Source organism: Heptranchias perlo, chromosome 22, assembly GCF_035084215.1.
Source record: "Heptranchias perlo isolate sHepPer1 chromosome 22, sHepPer1.hap1, whole genome shotgun sequence".
NCBI classification, from domain to species: domain Eukaryota; kingdom Metazoa; phylum Chordata; class Chondrichthyes; order Hexanchiformes; family Hexanchidae; genus Heptranchias; species Heptranchias perlo.
The window spans coordinates 5,707,607-5,734,593 of NC_090346.1; the positions used below are offsets into that span (position 1 = coordinate 5,707,607).

General features: G+C 46.3%; 1 protein-coding gene across 3 annotated transcripts in view; it reads left to right on the top strand.

Moving 5' to 3' along the window:
- The first annotated feature begins 66 nt into the window (after window positions 1-66).
- chtf18 (CTF18, chromosome transmission fidelity factor 18 homolog (S. cerevisiae)) overlaps window positions 67-26,987 on the top strand; it is a 97,466-nt gene continuing 70,545 nt past the window's right edge. Inside the window, exons 1-9 of one of the 3 annotated variants that reach the window (XM_068002852.1) lie at window positions 67-215; window positions 5,522-5,767; window positions 8,849-9,014; window positions 12,385-12,580; window positions 13,661-13,750; window positions 17,864-17,916; window positions 20,741-20,900; window positions 23,789-24,010; window positions 26,836-26,933. In XM_068002852.1, coding sequence (XP_067858953.1) covers window positions 116-215; window positions 5,522-5,767; window positions 8,849-9,014; window positions 12,385-12,580; window positions 13,661-13,750; window positions 17,864-17,916; window positions 20,741-20,900; window positions 23,789-24,010; window positions 26,836-26,933 — 1,331 coding nt within the window. In that variant the 5' untranslated portion in view covers window positions 67-115. The remainder of the gene's footprint in view (window positions 216-5,521; window positions 5,768-8,848; window positions 9,015-12,384; window positions 12,581-13,660; window positions 13,751-17,863; window positions 17,917-20,740; window positions 20,901-23,788; window positions 24,011-26,835; window positions 26,934-26,987) is intronic. The other 2 variants (XM_068002853.1, XM_068002854.1) reach the window with 2 other exon arrangements.

Below are 26,987 nucleotides of genomic sequence, written 5' to 3' on the forward strand. Positions count from 1 at the left end.
TGTGTGTAGTTTGGAGTGAGGAGGGAGTGAGGGAGGAGTGAGTGAGGAGGGAGGGCCGGGGAGGAGTGAGGAGGACCGAGGACCGAGGACCGAGGACCGAGGACCCGGGCCGGGGATGGAGGGGGACCACGGCATGTACGGGGTGGAGGATGAGTTCGAAAGTCAGTTTGCCGACGAGCTGGAAGTCTTGGCGGAAATGAAGGAGCCAACCTATGGTAAAATAGCAGCCTAGTCATAGTCTGGAGTGTCCCATTAAATAAAGTGTGAAGACATTGCAATGGACGGGAAGGGGGCAAATCACGGCAGGGGCTTCTCTCTCTCTCTCTCCCTGCTCTATTCGGTTCGAAAATTCTGCTCACTATCCCCGTGCTGAAGCTCTGCTCACTATCCCCGTCTTGAAGCTCTGCTCACTATCCCCGTCTTGAAGCTCTGCTCACTATCCCCGTCTTGAAGCTCTGCTCACTATCCCCGTCTTGAAGCTCTGCTCACTATCCCCGTCTTGAAGCTCTGCTCACTATCCCCGTCTTGAAGCTCTGCTCACTATCCCCGTCTTGAAGCTCTGCTCACTATCCCCGTCTTGAAGCTCTGCTCACTATCCCCGTCTTGAAGCTCTGCTCACTATCCCCGTCTTGAAGCTCTGCTCACTATCCCCGTCTTGAAGCTCTGCTCACTATCCCCGTCTTGAAGCTCTGCTCACTATCCCCGTCTTGAAGCTCTGCTCACTATCCCCGTCTTGAAGCTCTGCTCACTATCCCCGTCTTGAAGCTCTGCTCACTATCCCCGTCTTGAAGCTCTGCTCACTATCCCCGTCTTGAAGCTCTGCCCACTATCCCCGTCTTGAAGCTCTGCCCACTATCCCCGTCTTGAAGCTCTGCCCACTATCCCCGTCTTGAAGCTCTGCCCACTATCCCCGTCTTGAAGCTCTGCCCACTATCCCCGTCTTGAAGCTCTGCTCACTATCCCCGTCTTGAAGCTCTGCTCACTATCCCCGTCTTGAAGCTCTGCCCACTATCCCCGTCTTGAAGCTCTGCCCACTATCCCCGTCTTGAAGCTCTGCCCACTATCCCCGTCTTGAAGCTCTGCTCACTATCCCCGTCTTGAAGCTCTGCTCACTATCCCCGTCTTGAAGCTCTGCCCACTATCCCCGTCTTGAAGCTCTGCCCACTATCCCCGTCTTGAAGCTCTGCCCACTATCCCCGTCTTGAAGCTCTGCCCACTATCCCCGTCTTGAAGCTCTGCCCACTATCCCCGTCTTGAAGCTCTGCCCACTATCCCCGTCTTGAAGCTCTGCCCACTATCCCCGTCTTGAAGCTCTGCCCACTATCCCCGTCTTGAAGCTCTGCCCACTATCCCCGTCTTGAAGCTCTGCCCACTATCCCCGTCTTGAAGCTCTGCCCACTATCCCCGTCTTGAAGCTCTGCCCACTATCCCCGTCTTGAAGCTCTGCCCACTATCCCCGTCTTGAAGCTCTGCCCACTATCCCCGTCTTGAAGCTCTGCCCACTATTCCCGTCTTGAAGCTCTGCCCACTATCCCCGTCTTGAAGCTCTGCCCACTATCCCCGTCTTGAAGCTCTGCCCACTATCCCCGTCTTGAAGCTCTGCCCACTATCCCCGTCTTGAAGCTCTGCCCACTATCCCCGTCTTGAAGCTCTGCCCACTATCCCCGTCTTGAAGCTCTGCCCACTATCCCCGTCTTGAAGCTCTGCCCACTATCCCCGTCTTGAAGCTCTGCCCACTATCCCCGTCTTGAAGCTCTGCCCACTATCCCCGTCTTGAAGCTCTGCCCACTATCCCCGTCTTGAAGCTCTGCCCACTATCCCCGTCTTGAAGCTCTGCCTGTGTGTGAGCCCCTGTATATAAATCTGCCTACTCTGATTGCCTGCCATTCTAAATTTCAACTACTTTTGAAAGCAGTTTGCTCTGTAGTTGGGAATTTAAACAATATTTTAAAGCAGCAATAGAGTTTTATTTGCAGTGAACTGAATGCAAGATCCAACTGCATCATTGAGTGAAAATGTCTACCTATACATAGGAAGTTTTGCCTCACTGGCAATTGCTTTTGTATCGTTGCCCTCAAGTAGTGCGAGGATGAAAGTCTGTGGTGGGTGCTCTGCACTCATGGTCAACATTATAAATCCTTCACATTCTAAGTGATGTCTCTGGATATCACTGTGAAATATGGGTCTCAGTATTTATGGTGAGGCCGAAAACAGCTGAAAATCCCAGCAAGGCTGGGGAGGTGGAGGTCCTGCCGATTTTAAGGGGAGAGAGGGGTGGGGGATCAGCAATCGGGCAGGAAGCTCTGGTTGGCAATTGGGGGGAGGGGGAGAAGCCTGCGCTTGAGGGGGGGTGGGGGGGAGGCTGGAGATCCAGTCTGGGGGTGGGGGAAGGGAGGCTGGAGATCCAGTCTGGGGGTGGGGGAAGGGAGGCTGGAGATCCTGCCTCTGTTTCATTGCTGAGCTTCCTGACCCCCGGGAAATCAATGCAGCACGAGTTAACTTCTAATCGGGCTCCCGATTGCACTGTAGGAGCCTGATTTAAATATGTTAATAAGCATCTCACCTCTCCACGGTAGGACACTGACACCCCGATGTCCGTCACGGTAAAAATGGCGGCACGCGCAGTGTGTTAAGATTGGGTTCCATGAATTTCACTTTTTAACCCCACGCCCATCGTGGGGAGGGGGTTAATAGCGAGGCCATGGTGTCTGTTTTCCCTCTTGGTAGAGTTGTTGTTTGACCTTTGTGTGTTAGATAGGAGCAAACTTAAATAAAAGTGGGAACTGCTAGAAACGTACAGCTGGTCAGTCAGTAAAGAGAAAAGACAAATGATTGATGTTTCAGTACTGATGAAGGGTTACAGCTGAAACGTTAAACCGTCTGTTCTCTTTACAGATGCTGACTGACCTGCTATGCATTTCCAGCATTTTCTGGGCTTTTTTTCCCACATTTGTAGATTTCCCTTTTTAATTTTGATTCTTAAATTGTCCTAATGTTTTTACCTCTTCCCTCCCCCTTTTTGTGATTATTTCTATAACCGAGAACATCTTGATTTTAGAGTTCTCATCCTTGTTTTCAAATCCCTCCATGACCTCGCCCCTCCCTACCTCTGTAACCTCCACCAGCCCTACAAATCTCCAAGATCTCTGCGCTCCTCCAAACCTTGCCTGTTGCGCATCCCAGATTTTAATCGCTCCATGAATGGCGGCCATGCCTTCATCAGCCTCGGCCCTAAGCTCTGGAATTCCCTCCCTAAACTTCTCCGCCTCTCTACCTCTCTCCTTTAAGACGCTTCTTAAAACCTACCTCTTTGACCAAGCTTTTGGTCACCTGTCCTAATATCTCCTTATGTGGCTCAGTGTCAAATTGTGTTTGATAATCGCTCCTGTGAAGCGCCTTGGGACGTTTCACTACGTTAAAGGCGCTATATAAATGCAAGTTGTCGTCTGTGTGTAATAAATCCTGGTCCGTTAGCTGTGTGTAGGAGTCAAGTCCACCAATGCTAAGGCTGGAATGGATAGTGGGTTTGGTATTGAAGGCAGATTGTGCACCAGGATCCCATTTCAGCACCAAGCTCGCGGGGTCATTTAACTAATCAATTTTATGCATCCAAGGAAGATATTTTTATATTTCTTGTAGCCATGTGGAGAATAGCCATGTGAACTGCATAATAGGAAAGACTACCATCCTACGATTATGATGGCAGCAATGCCTTCACAGATGTGTGTCCCAAAGACTGGCAGCAGACATGGCTTTTATCCTAAGTGACTCTGGACAAGCCAGGAAACCTATGGAGGGAGAGTGCAGTCTGCAAAGGAAGAACTGTGCAGCCCTCGGGAAGTCCCAATTTCTAATCAGTATGAAGAACTCGCCATTCCAATGCCAGTTGTGCAGCTTTCCATTTAAACTGTTCAGTGGAAATCTTCCTGTCTCAGGTTTTATTGCTGCAAGTTTCTTGCCTTCGTCCTCATCCCATTGGGAGGAGTTACCCAAATAGGAGATGATTGGCATTGCCACACTTGGCATTTCCACTAGCAGTTTGTCAGGGAAAGATCAGTTTAAAATGATCCGCCTCCGATGGTTAAGAAGTGAGTAGCTGAACCGTACTGGTTAGGAGGAACCCAGGTTCAATCCCTTGTCTGTGCTGAATGAAGTTATTTCAGTTAAGTTGGCACTCGAATCGGCCTGTGTTAGGGAAAGGGAAAACAGTCCAGGGTTCCCGTTCCTGGTCGCTATCCTGCAACCCCTGCTGTGTGTGTTAGCGCGCGCGCGTGTGTTAGTGTTAGGTGAGGCCAGGATTAGGCTTGGCTCAGGAGGCCAATCGTGGTTGAATAACCTGCCAGCACTCCCTGGCTAAACTCAAATATGATTAATGGCCAGTTGTGCGAGGTGCTAGCAGGCGATCAGCAAACCTGACCTACATCAGGTGACCTTGCCCGAGACTCGGGCAAATGGATGAGTTCTTTAGCAAAATTATGCAGATCCTGGGCATGCAGCTAAGCAGCTGCTAATTAAATACAGGTCGCAGTGCTCAGTCGGTGCAGGAACATGTTCTGAATCCAAAAACAGCCACTCCATCTTTCAGAAATTCCCAGGCTAGCAGGTCAGATTTTCCCCTCTTTTAAAGTGTAGTTTGCATGCTGGGGGCAATTTTCACAGCCTGAATTTGTAACACGGCAAAGAGAGAGGGCCAGGACTGTGCTACTGACTGCTTCTCTTTAAATCACCCGCACAAAAATGGCATCCAGAGCAGCAATCCATGAGTAGTTTGTAATGGTTTTGTTATGAGTTGTGCGAACTACTGGAAGAAAGTAGTCGAAATAGGACTCTCTTTACAAAACAATGCTGTATTTATAATTGTGACACGAGAGGCTTGTACTTTGTAAAAAAACCTGTTAGACCTTGTTTATTCCTGCACTTTGAAAGAACTTTAGCTGAATTTTGAATGAACTTTATTGGTATGGGTTCACTGGACAGGTCTTACAAACTTAAGTCTCGGGAAAGTCCATAGGGTTGTTATCCACAGGTGGGAGATGTGAGAACAGCCGGACTGAACACGCTTTCCCCTCCGAGGGAGGACTTCTCTGTACCTCTGCCTAATAACCTGGCACATGTTTCCATGTGGGCAATCGATGGCATTTATCCTAGTCACTACCCCCTTCCCCCCAACACAGTGTGTCTATGTGCCTACTTACTGTGCCATGACTTTCAAAGAGGCAACTGTGTATCCTCCTGGCACCAAAACTTTCGATGTGGTTTATACCCCATCTGCCCCCGTCCCCACAACACACACACAAAAAACCAGTGGTACTGCCTATAATTCCTGCTGCACACGGCTTCCACAATCCACCAGCACCAAATTACTGGGTGTTTAGTCTCTTCCAAATCTTAGAATAGCCCCTGATGCGCCTTTGAATTGTATTGAATTGCCACTTTTAATACCTTGTGCCACTGAATTTCTCCTTAAGTCTTGATGGTTGAGGATGTCGTTGAAGGTTTTTTTTTGCCTCTCCCCTTACAGATGACAAGTCCACCGGTGCATATAAACAGTCCAAGTTTCGACAAGGCAAACAGACTTTCGAAGAAGCCATTGCAGCCGGAGACGACTTCACGAGAAATGGTCCAAGTGGCAAGTCACAGGCCCCGGAGCAGCAGGACGTCCCGGGAGGCTCGGTTGCGAGGAAACGAGATCTCGATGCCCTCAACTTGCCTGAGGAAGAGGAATTCCCTGCCCATCTGCTGCACCAGGATCAAGAGCAAGTGATGAGTACGTAAACTTGTCCCATGAAGCCGGGAGCAGCAGCAGGTTCCCAATTATATCTACAGTCACTGGTCTTGCTTTGATTTCTGCTCATCAGAAACGATGTTTAATTGCAGGCTTGAGTGCAGGATTGGACAGAATTAAAGCCAATAAGTGCTGAAATGAAACGGTAGACTTTCCAAATTTGTGCTTCCAGCGCAGAATTTTGCACATCGGGGATGCAATTCAGGAGTTTGGGTGCAGAGGTCAGTAGGATTTTCCATTTGTTGAAAATCCAGTGGGTGCACTGACCCCTCTACCCGAACTCCCGATACGAACGCCTGGCGCTCAATGTTCTGCTCTGAGATCACAAATTCCTGACATTTCCCTGAATGTCAGGGTCGATGTCAGAAAATCAACAGCCCGCTAAAGAAATTGTGTTGTCAGAAATTGCACACTTTGAAGCCACACCCCCCCCCCGTTGTTTCATTAGCAGCTCACTCCACCATTGGCGGCCGTGCCTTCAGCCGCCGAGGCCCTAAACTCTGGAATTCCCTCCCTAAACCTCTCCGCCTCTCTCACTCTCTCTCTTCCTTTAATACGCTCCTTATAACCTACCTCCTTGACCAAGCTTTTAGTCACCTGTCCTAATATCTCCTTATGGGGCTCAGTGTCAAATTTTGTTAGATAATGCTGCTGTGTGTTTATACAGTGCCTTTAACCTTTTTACCACGTTAAAGGCAAATTATTGTTAATGTAGTTACAGAGGAAAACAGGCATTCTCTCCCATTTCTTTTACTAAAAGAGGAATTTCATCCCCTAGCTAATGGCAGTGAGTGGCAATACACTGCAGTGTAAGTGTCCTCCCGACTACTGCAGCCCTCCAAACAGCACTCCCTGGACCTTAAAGAAGTGAGATTTTCAACCTTTTCTTAAAAAAAAATTGTTTTACCGCATTCATAATATAATATGATAAATCTATGTTGAGTTAATTTTGCATCGTGGTATTGACATGACAATTGCTGTTTAAATAAACTACAGACTTCAGTTAAGGATCCCAATGGTCTGTGATATAGAATCCTGTGATTCTGGATATCATTTGTTACTGTTCAGACACAGTGGCTGGTGATCTCAGATCCACAAAAGCTGGAGTCATGTAACCTTGTGAGCAGTGAGATTGGAAAAGGTTTGGGACATCAGTCTGAGAATTTGAAGTCTATTATAAATACGGGATAAAGCTGCCATTGCAGACTCACCCCGTGGGCCCAGCGGGTAATTGCAGCTCTTGGTGTGGAAATTGAGCCACGTGGGCAGGGGTAGTCCCAGGTTCAATTGATGGTCTGCGCTGATTTAGTTGGTTTCACTAGAGGAGCTATTTTTGGTGTCAATCCCCCGGGGTGGGGGAGGAGGAGGAATCGGCCGAGGTTCCCGCTAATGATCATTATCCAGTGGCTTGAACTGGAACGTGTGTGAATGTAGGGTGAGGACAGGTCAGGTTTTGCTGTGGTTTGTTCCCCTCACTCATGTAGCCTTTTTTTTTATTCGTTCACGGGATGTGGGCGTCGCTGGCAAGGCCGGCATTTATTGCCCATCCCTAATTGCCCTCGAGAAGGTGGTGGTGAGCCGCCTTCTTGAACCGCTGCAGTCCGTGTGGTGAAGGTTCTCCCACAGTGCTGTTAGGAAGGGAGTTCCAGGATTTTGACCCAGCGACGATGAAGGAACGGCGATATATTTCCAAGTCGGGATGGTGTGTGACTCGGAGGGGAACGTGCAGGTGGTGTTGTTCCCATGCGCCTGCTGCCCTTGTCCTTCTAGGTGGTAGAGGTCGCGGGTTTGGGAGGTGCTGTCGAAGAAGCCTTGGCAAGTTGCTGCAGTGCATCCTGTGGATGGTGCACACTGCAGCCACAGTGCGCCGGTGGTGAAGGGAGTGAATGTTTAGGGTGGTGGATGGGGTGCCAATCAAGCGGGCTGCTTTATCTTGGATGGTGTCGAGCTTCTTGAGTGTTGTTGGAGCTGCACTCATCCAGGCAAGTGGAGAGTATTCCATCACACTCCTGACTTGTGCCTTGTAGATGGTGGAAAGGCTTTGGGGAGTCAGGAGGTGAGTCACTCGCCGCAGAATACCCAGCCTCTGACCTGCTCTCGTAGCCACAGTATTTATATGGCTGGTCCAGTTAAGTTTCTGGTCAATGGTGACCCCCAGGATGTTGATGGTGGGGGATTCGGCGATGGTAATGCCATTGAATGTCAAGGGGAGGTGGTTAGACTCTCTCTTGTTGGAGATGGTCATTGCCTGGCACTTATCTGGCGCGAATGTTACTTGCTACTTATCAGCCCAAGCCTGGATGTTGTCCAGGTCTTGCTGCATGCGGGCTCGGACTGCTTCATTATCTGAGGGGTTGCGAATGGAACTGAACACTGTGCAGTCATCAGCGAACATCCCCATTTCTGACCTTATGATGGAGGGAAGGTCATTGATGAAGCAGCTGAAGATGGTTGGGCCTGAAACTACGCTCACACAGGAAGAATGGTCACTTGGTTGAAGTGCCAGTGTCCACGGAACTGTCACCTCAACACAAGCGACTGCCTTTAGGGGAGTAAGTCAGAAATTGGAGGGTAGAGAAGAGCCTCGTTGACATCACAGGATAGGTTTGGATGAAGAAGGCTGTTCGACCCATTTGGCCTCATCCTTTCAGAATATCAACTTCCCATCTTTCCATTTTAGTCTTTTACTATCTTTGAAATGACCCCAGTGCCTTGACCTCACCCACTCTCCCCTGTGTAGCACCAGCTCTTTAAACCCACCATTCATTAGTAATAAGGTTTTGGCATTAAGAAGGTTTTAACACATAAAACTGTCCAGTGAGCAGAAGAACGGGGAGGTCACATTAAAAATGGAGAAACTTGGAGTGTGTTTAAATACAAGTTAGAATAATATGCTGGGACTTGAATCATTTCTAATGGAACCAGATACCTTGGATGTTTAGAGACAAGACTGAGACAAACTTTAGACCTAAGTATTATGGTATGTTCAAGGAGCCCACAACCCCAGAAATAAACTGCAGCCATTGCTTACGGATCATTAATATGTCAAATTGTGCTCCTCAGTAACTTCTTTAATCACAGCAGCTCCCAAACACAAGCGGCCGAGGCTGGACGCCATGAAGAGACTGGATTTTGGGTCGGAGGTCAGCTCAGATGAGCCTCCTCTGCCAGACGATGACATTACTCCACCCTCGTCACCAGACGACCTCTTCCAGAGCCGACACCCCAGGTAGGCTGTGAATTAACGTGACGATTCATTACCTCGTCTGTTGACTCCCTTTATTCCCTCTCTCCCCCCCCCCCCCCCCCCCCGAGATTGGAACTACTAGAATCCATTTGTTCCGGTCTCTGCAGTTAGATTTGCATCAGTCCCTGATGTTACTCCAGCCCCTATCACCACATCATCTCGCCACATTCTCTTCACGTGTTAGCATCTTTTCCAGCGAGCGACAACCCCAAAAACTTTCCTCGTCACTCCTCAATAACGTGCTCTGTTGTGTGTTATTTTACTCATCACGTCTCTGTTACCTGTGCTACTTCAGGGACTCTTCCGTTAATCTTTCCTCTTGACGACTAACTTTTGTCAGTCATTGCTTACTGAGCAAATTACAAGAATGCAAAATTCAGTTGGCGCTAGTGTTTAGTGTAGACTTGCTGTCATTGTAAGTGTTTTGTACAATATACAAATATAATACCCAGATTTATGTTTTATTTCATTCCATTCATTCTGGGGATTTGGGCGCCGCTGGCGAGGCCGGCATTTATTGCCCAATTCCAATTGCCGTTGAGAAGATGGTGGTGAGCCTTCTCCTTGAATAAGAACAATAACAACAACGACTTGCATTTATATAGCGCCTTTAACATCGTAAAACGTCCCAAGGCGCTTCACAGGTGCGATTATCAGCCACATATTGAGATATTAGGACAGGTGACCAAAAGCTTGGCCAAAGAGGTAGGTTTTAAGGAGGGGAGAGAGAGAGAGGCGGAGAGGTTAAGGGAGGTAATTTCAGAACTTAGGATCTAGGTAGCTGGAGGCACGGCCACCAACGGTGGAACAATTAAAATCGGGGATGCGCAAGAGGCCAGAATTGGAGGAGCGCAGAGACATCACGGGTTGTAGGGCTGGAGAAGGCTACAGAGATAGGGAGAGGCGAGGCCATGGAGGGATTTGAAAACAAGGATGTGAATTTTAAAATCGAGGCGTTGCCGGACTGGGAGCCAATGTAGGTTAGCGAGCACAGGGGTGAGGGGTGAATGGGACTTGGTGTGAGTTAGGATACAGGCTGCAGCGTTTTGGATGAGCTCAAGTTTACAGAGGGTGCAATGTGGGAGGCCGGCCAGGAGAGCAATGGAATAGTCGAGTCTGTAGGTAAGAAAGGCCGGGATGAGGGTTTCAGCAGCAAATGAGCTGAGACGGATAATGCTATGGAGGTGGAAGTAGGCGGTCTAGGTGATGGAGCGGATACGGGGTCGAAAGCTCATCTCAGGGTCAAGTAGGACACCACGGTTGCGCATCGCTGCAGTCTGTGTGGTGAAGGCAAGTTGTGGCCGGTGCTCCCACAGTGCAGTCAGGTAGAGTATTCCAGGATTTTGACCCAGCAACCATGAATTAATTTCTGAAGTGCAGTTGCTGATATGGAGGCAAACAGAGTAGCAGTAAGCAGTATGACATCAGAGGGGGAGCAGATTTTCCTGCCATTCCGCCCTCTGTCCCAACCCCGGCCCAGGATTACTATCTAATTGTGGCGGGCTCCCAGTGGGAATCCTGTCCGCAAGCGGGAGGATGCCAGCGGCCATCAAGGAGATATCGGTACTGCTGCAGCAGATCTGCCCCACCAGAAGAGGCTGAAAGGGGCTACAGGGCCCCGAAGACAGGACCAAATCATGTATTGAAAGTCTCGGCAGGTAAGGCATCAGGACTAGTTGGAGGCAGAGGAGGCTCGCTCCCCCCCATTCGGAGCCAATCCCACCGCTATCGTGGGCGGGTCATCTGGCGGACTTGTGGAACGGTGGGAACAGCAACAGATGGGAGGGAAATGGACAGGGATTTGCATGCTGTGGGTGGGGAAGGTTTGCTCCCGACCCAGGGGCAAGGGGAAGGAAATTCAGGCCTCATCGCTCAATTTCACTCTCTTTTCCGCCACCAACCTGCCTGATTCCGTGTGGGACAGCGGAAGAAAATCCCCCCCCTCCGCCTCGATGTCAAAAAGACGTCACCTTCAAGCAATTAATAGCCATTTCCAGATAAAATGAAAACATCCTCCTCTGTTTGTCCTCTGTACGTTGAATTATTTTGCATTGATGTTTGGAGCTTGGTCTTATCTTTCTTTTCACAGTCTTCAGGATCAGGTTATTAAAACTCTGGGCTGACCCATGCCCAGGGAGTGAAGGCACTGTGCCCCCTTGAAGTCATTAATAGGTTAATTCATGTGCATTGCATTGTCCTCTTTTAATGCAGTACAATTTAAACAAAAATAAATAGTGAAAGTTGGGAATTTGTAAACTACCTCAAAGTATATCTGTAACGAACATCTTGGCCCCGAATTTCCTGTCTAATTAGATCAGTGTAACCTGGGCAGGTGGGCGAGGAAATCAGGCAGGGAGTCATTGCACTGACACTGTGCCACCCAATGCCACTTCTAGCATTTACTGCCTGAGGTGACATCAGACATGTAATATGTCTGGCCAAACGTGGCTGAGTATTATAAGTGGGATATAAATGACAGGATTATATAGAATTTGCAGCACAGAAACAGGCCATTCGGCCCAACAGATCTATGCCGGTGTTTATGCTCCACACGAGCCTCCTCCCACCCTACTTCATCTAACCCTATCAGCATATCCTTCTATTCCTTTCTCCCTCATGTGTTTATCTACCTTCCCTTACATGCATCCATGCGATTTGCCTCAACTGCTCTATGTGGTAGCATGTTCTACATACTCATCACTCTCTGAGGAAAGAAGTTTCTCCTGAATTCCTTATTGGATTCATTGGTGACTATCTTATATTTATGACCCCTAGTTTTGGACTCCCCACATATTCTCTACATCTGCCCTGTCAAACCCTTTCATAATCTTAAAGACCTCTATCAGCTCCCAGTCTTTTTTTTTAAAGAGAAAAGAGCCCCAGCCTGTTCAGTCTTTCCTGATAGTTATAACCTCTCAGTTCTGATACCATTCTTGTAAATCTTTTTTGCACCTTCTCCAGTGCCTCTGTATTCTTTTTGTAATATGACCAGAGCTGTGCACAGCACTCAAGTGTGATCTAATCGAGGTTCTATACAAGTTTAACATAATTTCTCAAAAGAGTGAAGATGTAAGAGGTAGTTCCTGTCATTTCCAGACCTGGTGTCCAGTGTTGCTATGGGGTGGGGGAGCTATATTTAATTGGTTGCTTTGCCTAGTACAATCGATTACTTTGCATGCCAATTTTCCTGCCCCCCAACTGAGGTAGCTCCCCAAATGATCCTTACGCCTTCACTGGAGATACATTATCCTCGCTCCTGGAAATTGGGCTGGGCTCAGAGAGGCAGGCAAGTGGCAGGTAGAAGTCCTGCATTATAAGTTGTGCATCATATGTCAATCTTTACATTTTTCAGAAGCCCCAAAACATTTAAACAGGACACTCTTGACCTAAGTGACATGGCCCCCATGGAAGAGACTCCCTCTCAGGAGGTGCAGAAGCGAGTTCTCAAACGACCTCCGGTTTTGGAAGATTATGTCAACGTGACCTCAACTGATGGAACGCGGGTTTACATGGTCCTGCAAGATGAGGACACGAGGCCCAGGCTGAAGGTAAAAGTTTTGAAGTGCCCATCAGCACCTCTTTGTGAAAACAAATTACATTGTTTGGGAGTGTTTTTTGTTATTTTTTCTTATAAATACTATATGTTGGGGCCTTCTAGCTTTATTCAGACTGACTGTCAAGGCTTCTGTGGTATTCATATAATCAAAAAAGCTTACATTTTCTCATGAATCATTTAATTCTTTAAAATGTGTTTTCAAAACAGTGTGTGGATGGAATCACAGTTAAAATGTGGAAAACCTTCTTAAATCATCTTTAGTCCAATGTGACTGAAATTCTTCCATATTCTTACCATCCCTCCCCCCCCCATCCTGCTGGTAATGGCACTAACTGACTGACTGTGCAGTTTGGATCTTGACTGAGACTTGGCAAAAAACAGAATCCACACATCAGGCTGCCTGGGTCCCAGTTAGATCTGCTTATTCAGCCTTTGCTTATTACAGAGGAGCGAGCAACCTGCTTCACTATTACACTTGGCAAACTGCTTAATAAACTATACAACCCGTTCTGCTCTTCAGCTACACCGATTTCTCACGTGTGTACCATGCCAATTTTTTTTCATATAAACAATTGCTCTGTTCTGATAATTGTTTGAAGTTATGATTCTTTAATGATTATGTTGGAGGCAGGGATCACAATCTCACTGTACTTTCAGTAGTTTTCAGTAATATTTTCCCATTCCGTTCCCGTTCCCGTTCCCATGGTTTCAAGAATGTTTTGTGCCCTCCTTCCCCCTCCCGTGGGACAGAGTGTCCGTTTTGCTCACAGAAACAGTTTCTCCTTATTTACTCTATCAAAACCCCATATAATTTTGAGCATTTTTATTAATTCTCCCCTTAACCTTCTCTGCTCTAAGGAGCACATACCCAGCTTCTCCAGTCTCTCCAAATAACTGAAGTACCTCATCCCTGGTATCATTCTGGTAAATCTCCTCTTCACCCTCTCCAAGGCCTTGACATCCATAAAGTGTGTGCCCAGAATTGGACACAAAACTAGAAGTAGCTGTTATGTTTGACCTGAAGCAATGTTTACAAGGCAATGACTTACAAGGCAATGTTTTATTTTCTTAGTTGTCGGATACTCTGCGTTGGAATGGACAAAGGCAGTTGCAATTGCTGGGAGTGCCGTTCTCTTATCTGAAGGAGCAAGTTGCTGAAGAGGTAACGGAAGGATTAATACTTTGCTAGTTTAGGAAATCTGAAGGTACATGGTCATGTTAGGGAATGGATGTTTTTATAAGTTATTCCACAAGATAGGGTTCAAAGGCATTTATTGGCTTTCATAGGAATTAAACATACAATGATAACTATTATCACCACTAATCACATGTACAATGATAAATCTTATCAACAATAACTACACATATAGAATGATAACTTAACAGTTACACCTATATAATAACTATTACCAATAATTACACATATACAATAACTTAATTACACATACACTGATAACAATTAATAATTATACATACAATTATAACTATTATTAACAATAATTATACATATACAATGAAATCTATTAACAATAATTACACATACACTGATAACAATTAACAATAATTATACATACAGTGAAATCTATTATTAACAGTAATTACACAAACACTGGAGACACTTACGGTACCAGGTATCTGAGAATTCACCGCGTCACAGGTTTCGAGCTCGAGGGGATCGGCTAGCCAGGTCTTGTTGAATTCTGAAGTATCTTTTCTGACACCCCTCTTTTTATACCTTTCTTTCACTCTGGCTATGTGAGAATCCGGATGTTTCAAAGTATTACCTCACCCAATTAGCTGGACTTCGGTTTTAACAAGAATAACTCCCCAAGCCTTCACCTTGTCTGAACTGTCAATCAAGTCATTCAACTGGAGACAGAGGCCCAAGACTATTCTATAAGCAAGTTATCACTTGCCTTGCGCAGATGTGTCCTTGGAGGAGTTAATCCCTCAGAGGACAGCTGCTAGGACAAAGAAAGCTTATCAGCTAAAATCTCTGTCTGGTAACTTTTAATTTTACTGAAAACAAAACTGATATTTCCAGCCTTCTAACAGAAACTGACTTAGTGGACAAAAGCTAAAAGTTAAATTAGCCATTTCCTTACAGTCTGCTGGTAATGCAGAGAAATGCTGAAGCAATTGCACAAGTTTAGAAGCACTTAAGAGCAATCCTGATGGGCAGGGCAAGTACTGGGGTGCAGCATGACATCCTGCAATAAATCCTTTGGATTTCTATACTTACTGCATGTGGCTGCTGAATTCTGCGTTCAAAATTGAGGCAGTGAAAATGCAGGTTTCTGGGTGATGCCCGAGCACTTTCCCTACTAGTGGGTCAGCAGCAGTCCAGAGTTGCCAGAAAAGGCCTGAATTGAGCAGCTGACTGTTGTGCTGATACAGATGACCTCCTTCCTTCTTAGTTTTTGTGAAGCTAATACAACTTAATTGTATTGTTGCTAATGTCATATGAAGATGTCGGGAGACCTGTTTGCTGCCAGGAAATATTACAGTACAATAGTGAGGAAGCTTGCCAGTGGCTTCTATTGGAAATTTCCTTTAATGTGTGAGATTCGTTTGGCGTTGAGCGAACCCAGTCCCTTGCACGACTGTGATGCAAATGATGAGAGGCGATTTTCTCTCTGCACCATGTGTTACAAAACATAAACCCACTTATAAAGAGTGGGTTTACAATTTCACTACACATAATGTGCAGAGGAAATCTTTCCCCAGGGTTCTTATTGCCCTTGGCCTCCATTCTGCAGCTGTTTGATCTGATCAGCTACACCCTCACTTCCACCTTTTGATCCCCTTGTCCCCAGTAAAACCTTCACTCTCTTCCATCCTGGTCCTCCCCCTGGTACGGGCCCCCATCTTGGCTTCCTCAAGCCCAAGACACACACAGTTGAACGTATCTGGTGCCCAACTGGTTTAGCCATCCGTCACCAGGTCCGGCTGGACCACATTAAACTCCATTGGGCCTTGCTCTCCTCTGCCTAAATCACCCACTACTTGAGGATCATCCCCTTCCCCTCCTTTATCTACATGCTGCACCTTGGCGACATCATCTGAAGACATGGGGTCATCTTCCACATGTACGCTGACAACATCCAGCTCTACCTCTTCACCACCTGTCTCGACCCCTCCACTGCCTTTGTGTTGTCAGACTGCAAATCCGACATTCAGTCTTGGATACGCTGCAAATTTCCTCCAGCTAAACATTGGGAAGACCGAAACTATTGTCTTTGGCCCCTGATTCCACCCCACTCCTCGGCCACTGACCCTGATTGAACCAAACTGCACGCAACCTTGGCGTCCTAGTCAACCCTGAGCTAAGCTTCCAGCCCTATATCCTCTCTATCACAAAGGCAGTCTATTTGCACCTCCGTCACATCAGCTGGCAATACCCCTGCTTTTGTCACCCTCAGACTCGACTGTTCCAATGCTCTCCTGGCCAGCCTCCCACTTCCACCCTCCACAAACTTCAGCTCATTTAAAACCGTGCTGCTCATATCCTATCCCCCACCAACTCACACTCACCCAATGCTGTTCTTGCTGACCTACATTGGCTATCAATGCCTCAATTTAAAATTCTCAATTGTCGTGTTTAAATCCCTTCCTGACCTTGCCTCTCCCTGTCTCTGTAATTTCCTCTGGCTCGACAACCCCCCCGCCCCCCTAAAACTCTGTGTTCCTCCAACTCTGGCTTTGTGTGCGTCCCCCCTCCCTTCGCCCAACCATAGGCAGCTGTGCCTTCAACTGTGTAGGCCCCACGCTCTGGAATTCCCTCCCTAAACCCCTCCAACCCCCTCTCTTCCTTTTAAGATCCTCCTTAAAATGCACCTATTTGACCGAGCCTTTGGTCACAGCTCCTAGTAACTCCTCCTTTGGCTCGATGTCCATTTTCGTCTTGATTTATGCTGTGGGATGTTTTTCTAAGTTGAAGATGGGATGTAAGTGCAATTGCTGTTGCCTGTTCACTGCCTGATCTTTCTGAAAAAACAAGTACCTCGTCCACGTATTGTTCTGCAATTGTTCCTAGTAATTATCTGCGTATCGTCAGTTAATAGGACCTAAGGCACAGTAACTCCTTCAGTGTGGAGATCAGTAAAACAGGGTCACTGACAGTCAGCATCTTCTGTATATCAAAGGCAAAAAAAAGGACTTAAACAACAAAGTGGAAATTTATAAGTGTACTATCTATTATATATAAAAGTTCTGTTGCATTGAAAGCTCCTATGTCTGTCGATCTCTATGACAAAATGCATTTGAAAGTCTCCACATGCACATGTTACGCCTGTAGGTGGCAATGTTGTCGATGTTTCAGTGAAGTCATGTAGTGTTAGTTTGGACAATTGCTTTGTGTCAGCAGGCGTTTCCACACCAAAGGCACTGGGTGGCTTCACAGCCGTTTGTTGTAGCTTTTTCCACATCATTGAATTTTGAAGTTGGCCTCGTTATTTATCGGTTGTAACGAATTTTGTGTCCAGAAATAAGTGGTCTTTTTAGTACGTTTTGAAAGCAGATCATTACTCGTGCACCAATCATTGTGCGACGCATCCAGGCTGGTGCTCAAAGCTTATGAGCGAGCCAGCCTCCCTCCCACCCGTCCTGCTACAATATATTGTCATCATGGATAAACAAACGGTACACAGGCTTCTCCCTTCCTCCCCTCGCACCCACTAAAATATGGTAATGGTGACTGTGCAAGAAAGAGTTGGGAACAGTAATGTCCTGCCCCGTCTCCCATGCCCTGCTGAGAGTGTTTGCCAACCCACCTTCCCAAAAGAGTTTCCCGCCTCAGCCCACCACTGACATTGTTTGCCTTGCCAAACCGCCCCCATACTTGTATGCCTGATTTTGCTTCCTCCTGTTCTCACCCAGGTCTCCCTCTCCTTCAACCACTCCTCCTCTACCTATCTCCTCTACCCCCTCCCTTCCTGGACCTCCCCTTCCCCTTTTTTCGCTTTCCTTTTCCCTCTCTAGCCTCGCCCTAGCCCCCCTCACTCTTGCCCCCCTCCCCATCCTCAAGGTGGCATTATTGAAGTAGAGGTGAGAATGATTATTCACAGTATTCTGTAATCTTCCGAATTGCTAATTGCTCAGTGATGATGTAAGCTTGCTGGTCTGACCCAGTTAGCTGACATACCTGTATTCCTGCGTTTAACTCTGAGCTTGAGGGGTGAAACAACTTGAGGTGTTTCCATATAAGTATTTCTCTAAGCAGCTGTTCCGTTGCATATCTAAACTTCTTTTCTTAATATTTTGTGTGTTTATCTAGCGTCGTCGACAGGTGTTGGAAGAATCTCAGAGGTTGAGTGAAATGCTGAACAGGTAAGTCTGCGGGGCCGTAACTGAGGGCAGCTTAAAGGAAGTTAAATGTAAGGAGTCACACAACACCAGGTTATAGTCCAACAGCTTTATTTGAAATCACAAGCTTTCGGAGCTTTCCTCCTTCGTCAGGTGAGTGAAGGGTTCCATAAAGGCACCGCATATATAGTCAGAGAACAATGCCTGGTGATTACAGATAATCTTTCCAACTGCCCGTTCTCTCACCTCGACAGAGAGATAGTCACAGCAATCAAAGGAGTGGATGGTGTTCAGACAGGTTAGTCAGGGAAACATTACATCCAAGAATACTGAATACACAAGGGGTCAGATAACAAAGGCAGAGAGAGAGAGAGAACTGAAAGGCAGAGAGAGAGAGAGAATGACCAGTTGTATTAAAAACAGATAACTTTTTTTCGCTGGTGGGGTTACATGTAGCGTGACATGAACCCAAGATCCTGGTTGAGGCCGTCCTCATGGGTGCGGAACTTGGCTATCAATTTCTGCTCGACGATTTTGCGTTGTCGTGTGTCTCGAAGGCCGCCTTGGAGAACGCTTACCCGAAGATCGGTGGCTGAATGTCCTTGACTGCTGAAGTGTTCCCCGACTGGGAGAGAACCCTCCTGTCTGGCGATTGTTGCGCGGTGTCCGTTTATCCGTTGTCGCAGTGTCTGCATGGTCTCGCCAATGTACCATGCTCCGGAGGGCATCCTTTTCTGCAACGCATGAGGTAGACAACGTTGGCCGAGTCACAGAAGTATGAACCATGTACCTGGTGGGTGGTGTCCTCTCGTGTGATGGTGGTATCTGTGTCGATGATCTGGCATGTCTTGCAGAGGTTGCTGTGGCAGGGTTGTGTGGTGTCGTGGACGCTGTTCTCCTGAAAGCTGGGTAACCCCACCAGTGAAAAAAAGTTATCTGTTTTTAATACAACTGGTCATTCTCTCTCTCTCTCTGCCTTTCGGTTCTCTCTCTCTCTCTCTCTCTCTCTCTCTCTCTCTCTCTCTCTCTCTGCCTTTGTTATCTGACCCCTTGTGTATTCAGTATTCTTGGATGTAATGTTTCCCTGACTAACCTGTCTGAACACCATCCACTCCTTTGATTGCTGTGACTATCTCTCTGTCGAGGTGTGATAACGGGCAGTTGGAAAGATTATCTGTAATCACCAGGCATTGTTCTCTGACTATATATGCGGTGCCTTTATGGAACCCTTCACTCACCTGACGAAGGAGAAAAGCTCCGAAAGCTTGTGATTTCAAATAAAGCTGTTGGACTATAACCTGGTGTTGTGTGACTCCTTACATTTGTCCACCCCAGTCCATCACCGGCATCTCCACATAAAGGAAGTGAGGCTGATTATAGGAGACTGCTGGATAATCAACTGTTGGAGCTCTGATTTTGACTCCATGCCTTTTTAACTGGATCACAATGTGAAAATGTTGAGATTAAAAAGAAAACTGTGAAGGCTGGAAATCTGGAAGCAAAACAGTAATTGTTGGGAAATCACAGTGGGTCAGTCAGCATCTGAAAAAGAAAGGATTTGAGTGGGAATCCTTTGCATTAATGGTTACTTGGCAATGTACTGGAAGGTGACTGGAGTCCTGGAACTGTACCACAGCGAGGGAGTCACGTCCTTCAGGAGAGCAGAAAATTGGAGGGAACAAAAAAAAAAGCTTCATTGTTTTCAGATTGGCTGCCTGGGTAATTGTGCTGATGATCGTTGAACTTTTTTGGGGTGAATATAGAATGTAGCAAGAAAGATTGCAAGATAGATGTGGATGTGAAAGCTAATTCAGCCCATTCTAGCTCATCCATCTAAAGGCGACCCATAGTTCACTCCCACCCCACCTCATCACAGATGCCAACTGTTTCTTAAATGATTCCAGGCTTTTGGCTCCACTATCCCACCGTGAAGTCCATTCTATGCGTAGATCTTACTTTGTGTGATGGACTTTAAAATGAAATTTGGCTTTTACCAGTTTGAACCCATGTCCCCAGTTCAGTTTAAAGTACTGTTCTGAATGTACCTTTCTGATACTGTTTACAATATCATATATACCTATAAGAGAGAGGAAACAGCAAATATTCCTTGCAGAAGGGCACAGTTCCTATCAGGGTGCTATCAGTGTTTGGAAACATGTCTCTGTATGTTACAAATAATTGATAAAATAGCTTTTTTTTTAGGATTTGTTTTAAAGTTTCTAGTTTTTCTGTCCCAATGCCTAACCAGTCACCTTCAGACACACATGCATGTGAATGGGCAAGACAAAGGAAGGAAATTGGTAAACCAATCAACCAAAGCGGCAGAGATCCTTGGTTGCCATCCTGCCACAACTTGACCCCTTCCCCCAACAAAAAAATATACACACGTGCTTTTTGATTCCAACTGTACGTTAGGACAGGCCATTGAAGTTGGAGAATTCTGAATAAGTTTGAGTTGCCTGAGCTCCTTCAGGTGGAAGTGAATGCTGTACAACATCCTGAGAATCTTTGGATTCACTCAGCTTTGTAGTACATGTTGTTTATGGCTTACAATTAAACATTTTTAGGTAAAAATATTAGACTTTCAAATCATCAACATTGGAGAATGGAGAAAATGTACCTGTGAATGGCAGACGTTTCCCAGAGAGAACAAGCAGGAACGTGACTGACCAATAAAATTCCATCTGGAATTGTGGGAAATACGCGGAATCAAAATGGCGTAGCTTAATACAGATCCAGACTAAATCTTCAGGACTATAAACCTGGTTTGAGATTGCACATTATAAGGTTCCTTTTCTCTTTCTCTTCTCCCCTTCCTCCTTGTTGTTGTTTTGTTTTATCCTTAAAGCCAGATCGATCAGGAGTTTGGGATAGTTGAGAGACGGGAAGAAGAAGCAGCAGCAGCAGATGAAGTTGATGAAGATGAGGCAATTGATGAATTTAGCTCCAGCACACTCTGGGTTGATAGATTCACTCCCAGACAATATACCCAGCTGCTCAGCGATGATGTAAGTCATGTAATCAAAAAGTCTGTCACCAAGTCTTCTTGCTATACTATAAGATAATATTATTGTTATATAAAACTCTGAGCTTGAGTGCTAAATATACCATGTTCATTTCAAAGTAAATACTAAGGTAGGGTGGGGAGAGGCCATGGAGGGATTTGAAAATGAGGACAAGAATTTTGACGTCAACTCATTGGAGCGTGGGGAGCCAGTGGAGCTTGGAGAAGATGGGGAATGATGGGAATTGGTGCATGTGAGTACATAAGCTGCAATGTTTTTGATGAATTGAAGGCTATGGGGAGGTCAGTTAGGAGAGCAATAGAGAAGTTGAGCCTCTAAGTCATGAAAGCATGGACTAGAATTTTGCATTGAAGGAGGAGAGTGTGGCAGAGGTTGGCAATATGGAGGTGGAAGAAAGTGGTATTAGTAACAAAACAGATATTGGGAGGGACAAAATGGGCTCAAGTTTGAGCTGGACACTATTGCTCTGTACCAGCTGACTTAATCTGAGGTGGCTGCTGGGAAAATTGATAGAATTAAGGACAGAAGAATTTAGATGCAGGTGGGAGCCAGAGTATGGCTTTGGTTTTTCCCATTTTAAGCTGGAAATATTTTTGGGTCAGCTGAGCCTTCATGTTGGAGCTCCAATTGGAGAGTTCAGTAGAAGTCTTTGGTTTGATGGAGGAGTTAGCCCCATGGAGGTGGGCTGTAGAAGACAAATGTTTGAGGAGACTAGAATGGTCAGTTGAAGGCAACAGCATGAATGAGGAGAGACCAAGATTCACAGTCACAGGCTCTCTCTCACAGGATTGATTTGTGACTTTGAGTAGTGTGGTCTTGATTCCGGAAGCAGACTGGAAACCCAATCGGAGGATCTCTCAATAAGGAGGTGGGAGTATAGTTACGCAGCCGTGTTCCAGGACTTTGAAAAGAAAAGGCTGGAGATCAGATGGTAGTTGAAGAAAATTAAGAGGGTGGATTGGGTTTCTTGAGCAGAGGATGTGATGGCCTTGAAGGAAGTAGGGACAGTGCTGGAGGATAGAGAGAAGTCGATAATGTCAGTAGGCACGTGGCTGAGGAAGCAAAGTTGGGCGGTCTGGAGCTGGGATGGAAGATTGAAAGAGCATGGACAAGATGAGTGTGTTGATGCCTGAGGAGGAGGAGAATTGGCTTAGAACTGGGCGAGTGAGGATTTATTTGAGGAGGGGTAGTTGGAACTGAGAGGAAAGCAGCAGGTAGTAAATTAAATGCTAAGTGCTGAAGTGACTTCAGGCCCAGTTACTTTTTATCATTTACAGTCTCGACTTCAGCAGCAAGCCTATAACGTGAATAGGTGGCACTGCTGAGTGCCGGGGTTACTCAACTGTTGGGGCGAGTCCTCATCTCAACACACAACTCTCTTCCACCAGGAGTTGAAAACCGGCCCAATTTATTTTTTCTCTTCCTGAGCTCAGGACACAGAGACAGTGTTACAACCACTGACAGAATGATATTCAGGACAGAACCGTTTGGGTTCATCAACACTCTGTGCTTACAGCCGCCGCACTGGACCTCGATCACAGACCAGTAGGTTATGGATTGGGCTCCTCTTGTTGGTATCTCTGTCTGCACTCAGACTGTCCTCGTGTCCCTTTTTAAGTGTCAGGCTTGGCAGTGCAGTACTGAGGGAGTGCTACACTGTCAGAGGTGCCGTCTTTCAGATGAGACGTTAAACCGAGGCCCTGTCTGCCCCCTCAGGTGGACGTAAAAGATCGCACGGCACTATTATGAAGTAGAACAGAGGAGTTCTCCCCGATGTCCTAGCCAATATTTATCCCTCAACCAATACCACTAAAACAGATTATCTGGTCATTATCTCATTGCTGTTTGTGGAACCTTGCTGTGCACAAATTGGCTGCCGCGATTAATACATCATAACAGTGACTACATGTTAAAAAATACTTCAGTGGCTGTAAAGCTCTTTGGGACGTCCTGAGGTTGTGAAAGGTGCTATATAAATGCAAGTTCTCTCTTTTTGCTTTTCTATTGGTCTGTGATTCCAGTCAACCTTCGATTTAGTGCGACCTGGAGATGAAAGTTGACGACTGGAATTATGTTTTTTTTAAACTGAGAAATGAACTAACTTTTTAAAAGTTTTGTTTGAAAGTTGATTTGAGAAACGATTTTTTAAAGACTTCTTTTGTTTATGTTCGTTTTGTTCGTATCAAGTGACTGACTCGAATCAGGTCAGTGAAACAAGGAGCTATTTGTGGCCCTGCGATGGGAGTGTGAAATGCAGCAGGTGCAGTTATGTTGTATTGGAGCCGGAGGGTGGGTGGCTGTTCAATTTTTCTATGAAACACTGGTCAGGAAAGTTTCATGACCTTCGGATGTCCCAAATCGATTTGCAGCTAATGAAGTACTTTTGAAGTGTAGTCACTGTTGTAACGTAGGAAACACAGCAACCAATTTGCGCACAGCAAGATCCCACCAACAGCAATACGATAATGTTATAGTGATGTTGGTTGAGGGATAAATATTGGGCCAGGACACCGGGGAGAATTCCCCTGCTCTTCTTCGAATAGTGCCATAGGATCTTTTACATCCACCTGAGAGGCAGTTTAACATCTGCTCTGACAGTGCAGCACTCCCTCAGTACTGCACTGAAGTGTCAGCCAAGATTTTGTGCTCAAGTCTCTGGAGTGGGACTTGAACCCATTACCATCTGACTGAGAGGCGAGAGGTGCTACCACTGAGCTATAGCCGACCACCTGCATGTAGTGGAGCATAATGCAAGCATCTTTTAGCAGCAGTCTACAATTTGCATCCTTTCTTTTGTCGTATACTTGCGTAGAGTAATGTTTTGCCAGCTTGACCTCTGTGCAGGTTCTAAGGGCCTCTCCTCATTTCAGTACACCAATCGCTGCCTCCTGAAGTGGTTGAAACTGTGGGACACGGTAGTTTTTGGCCGAGAGAAAACTGTGAAGAAAAGCAAGCCGACGGCAGAGAAGCACTCGTCCTTCAAACAGTCGCAGCAGCAGCAGCAGCAACAGAACAAATGGAAGAGCAAGTCTCAGATTACTGAAGAGATCCTGGACGCTGAACTCGATGCACACAACAGGCCAAAGTACAAGGTAACTGGGTACCAAAGCGAGGTCTTTCACCAACACACTGGGAGTGACCATAAAACGTCTCAAAGCAGCTGTGAAATTACTTTTATTACTTGAATGTTTAAAGGGGCTAGTGCATTCTAGTGAATTGGTCCATGATCTTAAATGCAATAAAGGGAAATGTCTACATTACAACAGTGACTTCACTTCAGAAGTACTCAATTGGCTGTAAAGTGCTTTGGGATGTCCTGAGGTCATGAAAGGCGCTATATCAATGCACGTCTTTCTTTTCTTTATCTGTACAATTATCAGTACCTCTCATTCACCGCTGGTTAGAGGCAACCAGGGGACAGCTATTTTGTGTTGAACTTTTGCTGTGACATCATGAGGTGGCGCCACTCCAGTCATGGATAGGGACAATGGATCATGGGGAGATTTGCCCAATCACAATGTCAGTGAGTGAACTCTATCCCACCTCAAACTAGAATTGGAATTGTAAACAATTTTACAACACCAAGTTATAGTCCAACAATTTTATTTTAAAATCCACAAGCTTTCGGAGGCTTCCTTCTTCCTCAGGTGAATGTGGAAATGAAATCCTCGAACCCTTCGCATTTATAAATCACAGAACAATGCCTGGTGATCACAGACAGTCTTTTCAACTGCCCGTTGCCAAGGCAACCAAAGTGTTCAGACAGATAGGTGTTACCTACAGGGCCACCGGATATACAAACGGCCAGAACTAAAAAAACAGATGATGTGGAGATGCCAATTAAAAAAAAAACAGAGCAAGAGAGGCAGAAACATAGAAACATCTGGAAGGAAAAGACAGCAATTGACCCGTTATATTAAAAACAGATAACATTTGTTCGCTGGTGGGGTAACGTGTAGCGTGACATGAACCCAAGATCCAGGTTGAGGCCGTCCTGGGAGGGAACAGCCACCCAACCTCAAACAGACCATCGTTCGCAGCAAATTACCCAGCTTTCAGGAGAACAGCGTCCACGACACCACACAACCCTGCCACGGTAACCTCTGCAAGACATGCCAGATCGTCGACACAGATACCACCATCACACGAGAGGACACCACCCACCAGGTGCATGGTTCATACTCCTGTGACTCGGCCAACGTTGTCTACCTCATACGTTGCAGGAAAGGATGCCCCAGAGCGTGGTACATTGGTGAGACCATGCAGACGCTGCGACAACGGATGAACGGACACCGCACAACAATCGCCAGACAGGAGGGTTCCCTCCCAGTCGGGGAACACTTCAGCAGTCAAGGACATTCAGCCACCGACCTTCGGGTAAGCGTACTCCAGGGCGGCCTTCGAGACACTCGACAACGCAAAATCGTCGAGCAGAAATTGATAGCCAAGTTCCGCACCCATGAGGACGGCCTCAACCGGGATCTTGGGTTCATGTCACGCTACACGTTACCCCACCAGCGAACAAATGTTATCTGTTTTTAATATAACGGGTCAATTGCTGTCTTTTCCTTCCAGATGTTTCTATGTTTCTGCCTCTCTTGCTCTGTTTTTTTTAATTGGCATCTCCACATCATCTGTTTTTTTAGTTCTGGCCGTTTGTATATCCGGTGGCCCTGTAGGTAACACCTATCTGTTTGAACACTTTGGTTGCCTTGGCAACGGGCAGTTGAAAAGACTGTCTGTGATGACCAGGCATTGTTCTGTGATTTATAAATGCGATAGGTTCGAGGATTTCATTTCCACATTCACCTGAGGAAGAAGGAAGCCTCCGAAAGCTTGTGGATTTTAAAATAAAATTGTTGGACTATAACTTGGTGTTGTAAAATTGTTTACAATTGTCAACCCCAGTCCATCACCGGCATCTCCACATCATAGAATTGGAATGACAAAGCTCACTTCCCTTTCGGCCTTCCCAGGCAGTAGAAAGAGGTGGCCCTGAATGCAATCAAGATGCAGAAATGAGAGGGCAGTGTTGCTAACTCACTGTGCCACCCAGTCCCCTCACATTTATTCCTTGCTCTATCAGGTGCTCATCATCGGTCACAATTCTCAGCAACTGACACCGGTGCCTAAACATAATATCAGGATCTTTAAATAGACGGGACTTGATTTATTATTGAGTTTTTCTTTAAATCTCTGAGGATTTCCGCAATCTATCTGCACCAAAATAAAAAATGGAACAGGATCTTTTTATTTTAGGAAACACAACTAATTAACTCATTTAAAGTTCAATGTCATTGTTGACGCGAGCATTTCTTTTTCAGTTATGCGTCTGAAAAAGTGCATTACTGATAAGTGCAAGCGGCAAGTCCCTAAAGAGATCTTCACCGTGAGCTAAATTGGAGCACGTCGTATCGACAACCATTGGCTCCCTTTATTAAAACTGTGCTGAGTTATGAATGTTTCTAAAATTTTAAAACAGCGGTTTTAACAAATTGCTGCTCTACATTTGAGGGTGTGCGGCCTGAAAAATGACTCACTGCTGCGGTTTTGCTTCAGGTGTCAGCCGTGGCTCAGTGGGTAGCATTCTTGTCTTTGGGTCAGAAGGTTGTGGGTTGAAGCCCCACTGCAGAGACTTGTGCCTATCATCTAGGCTGACAGACCAGCACAGTACTGAGGGAGTGTTGCACTGTCGGAGATGTCCGTCTTTCAGATGAGATGTTAAACCGAGGCCCCGTCTGCCCTCTCAGGTGGACGTAAACGATCCCATGGCTCTATTTCAAAGAGCAGGGGAGTTCTCCCCGCTGTCCTGGCCCAATATTTATTCCTCGACCACCTTCACTAAAACAGATTATGTGGCCGTTTGTACACAATGTAAATGTAAGTTTATTGGCTCTCTCTTATCCCCCATCTATAGGTGGCACTACTGAGTGGGCCCCCAGGTCTGGGGAAAACAACACTGGCTCATGTCATTGCAAGCCACGCTGGGTACAATGTCGTGGAGATGAATGCAAGGTGAGAATCAGGAATTTAACGCACTGCACTGTAAAAAAAAATTAACTGTGAACC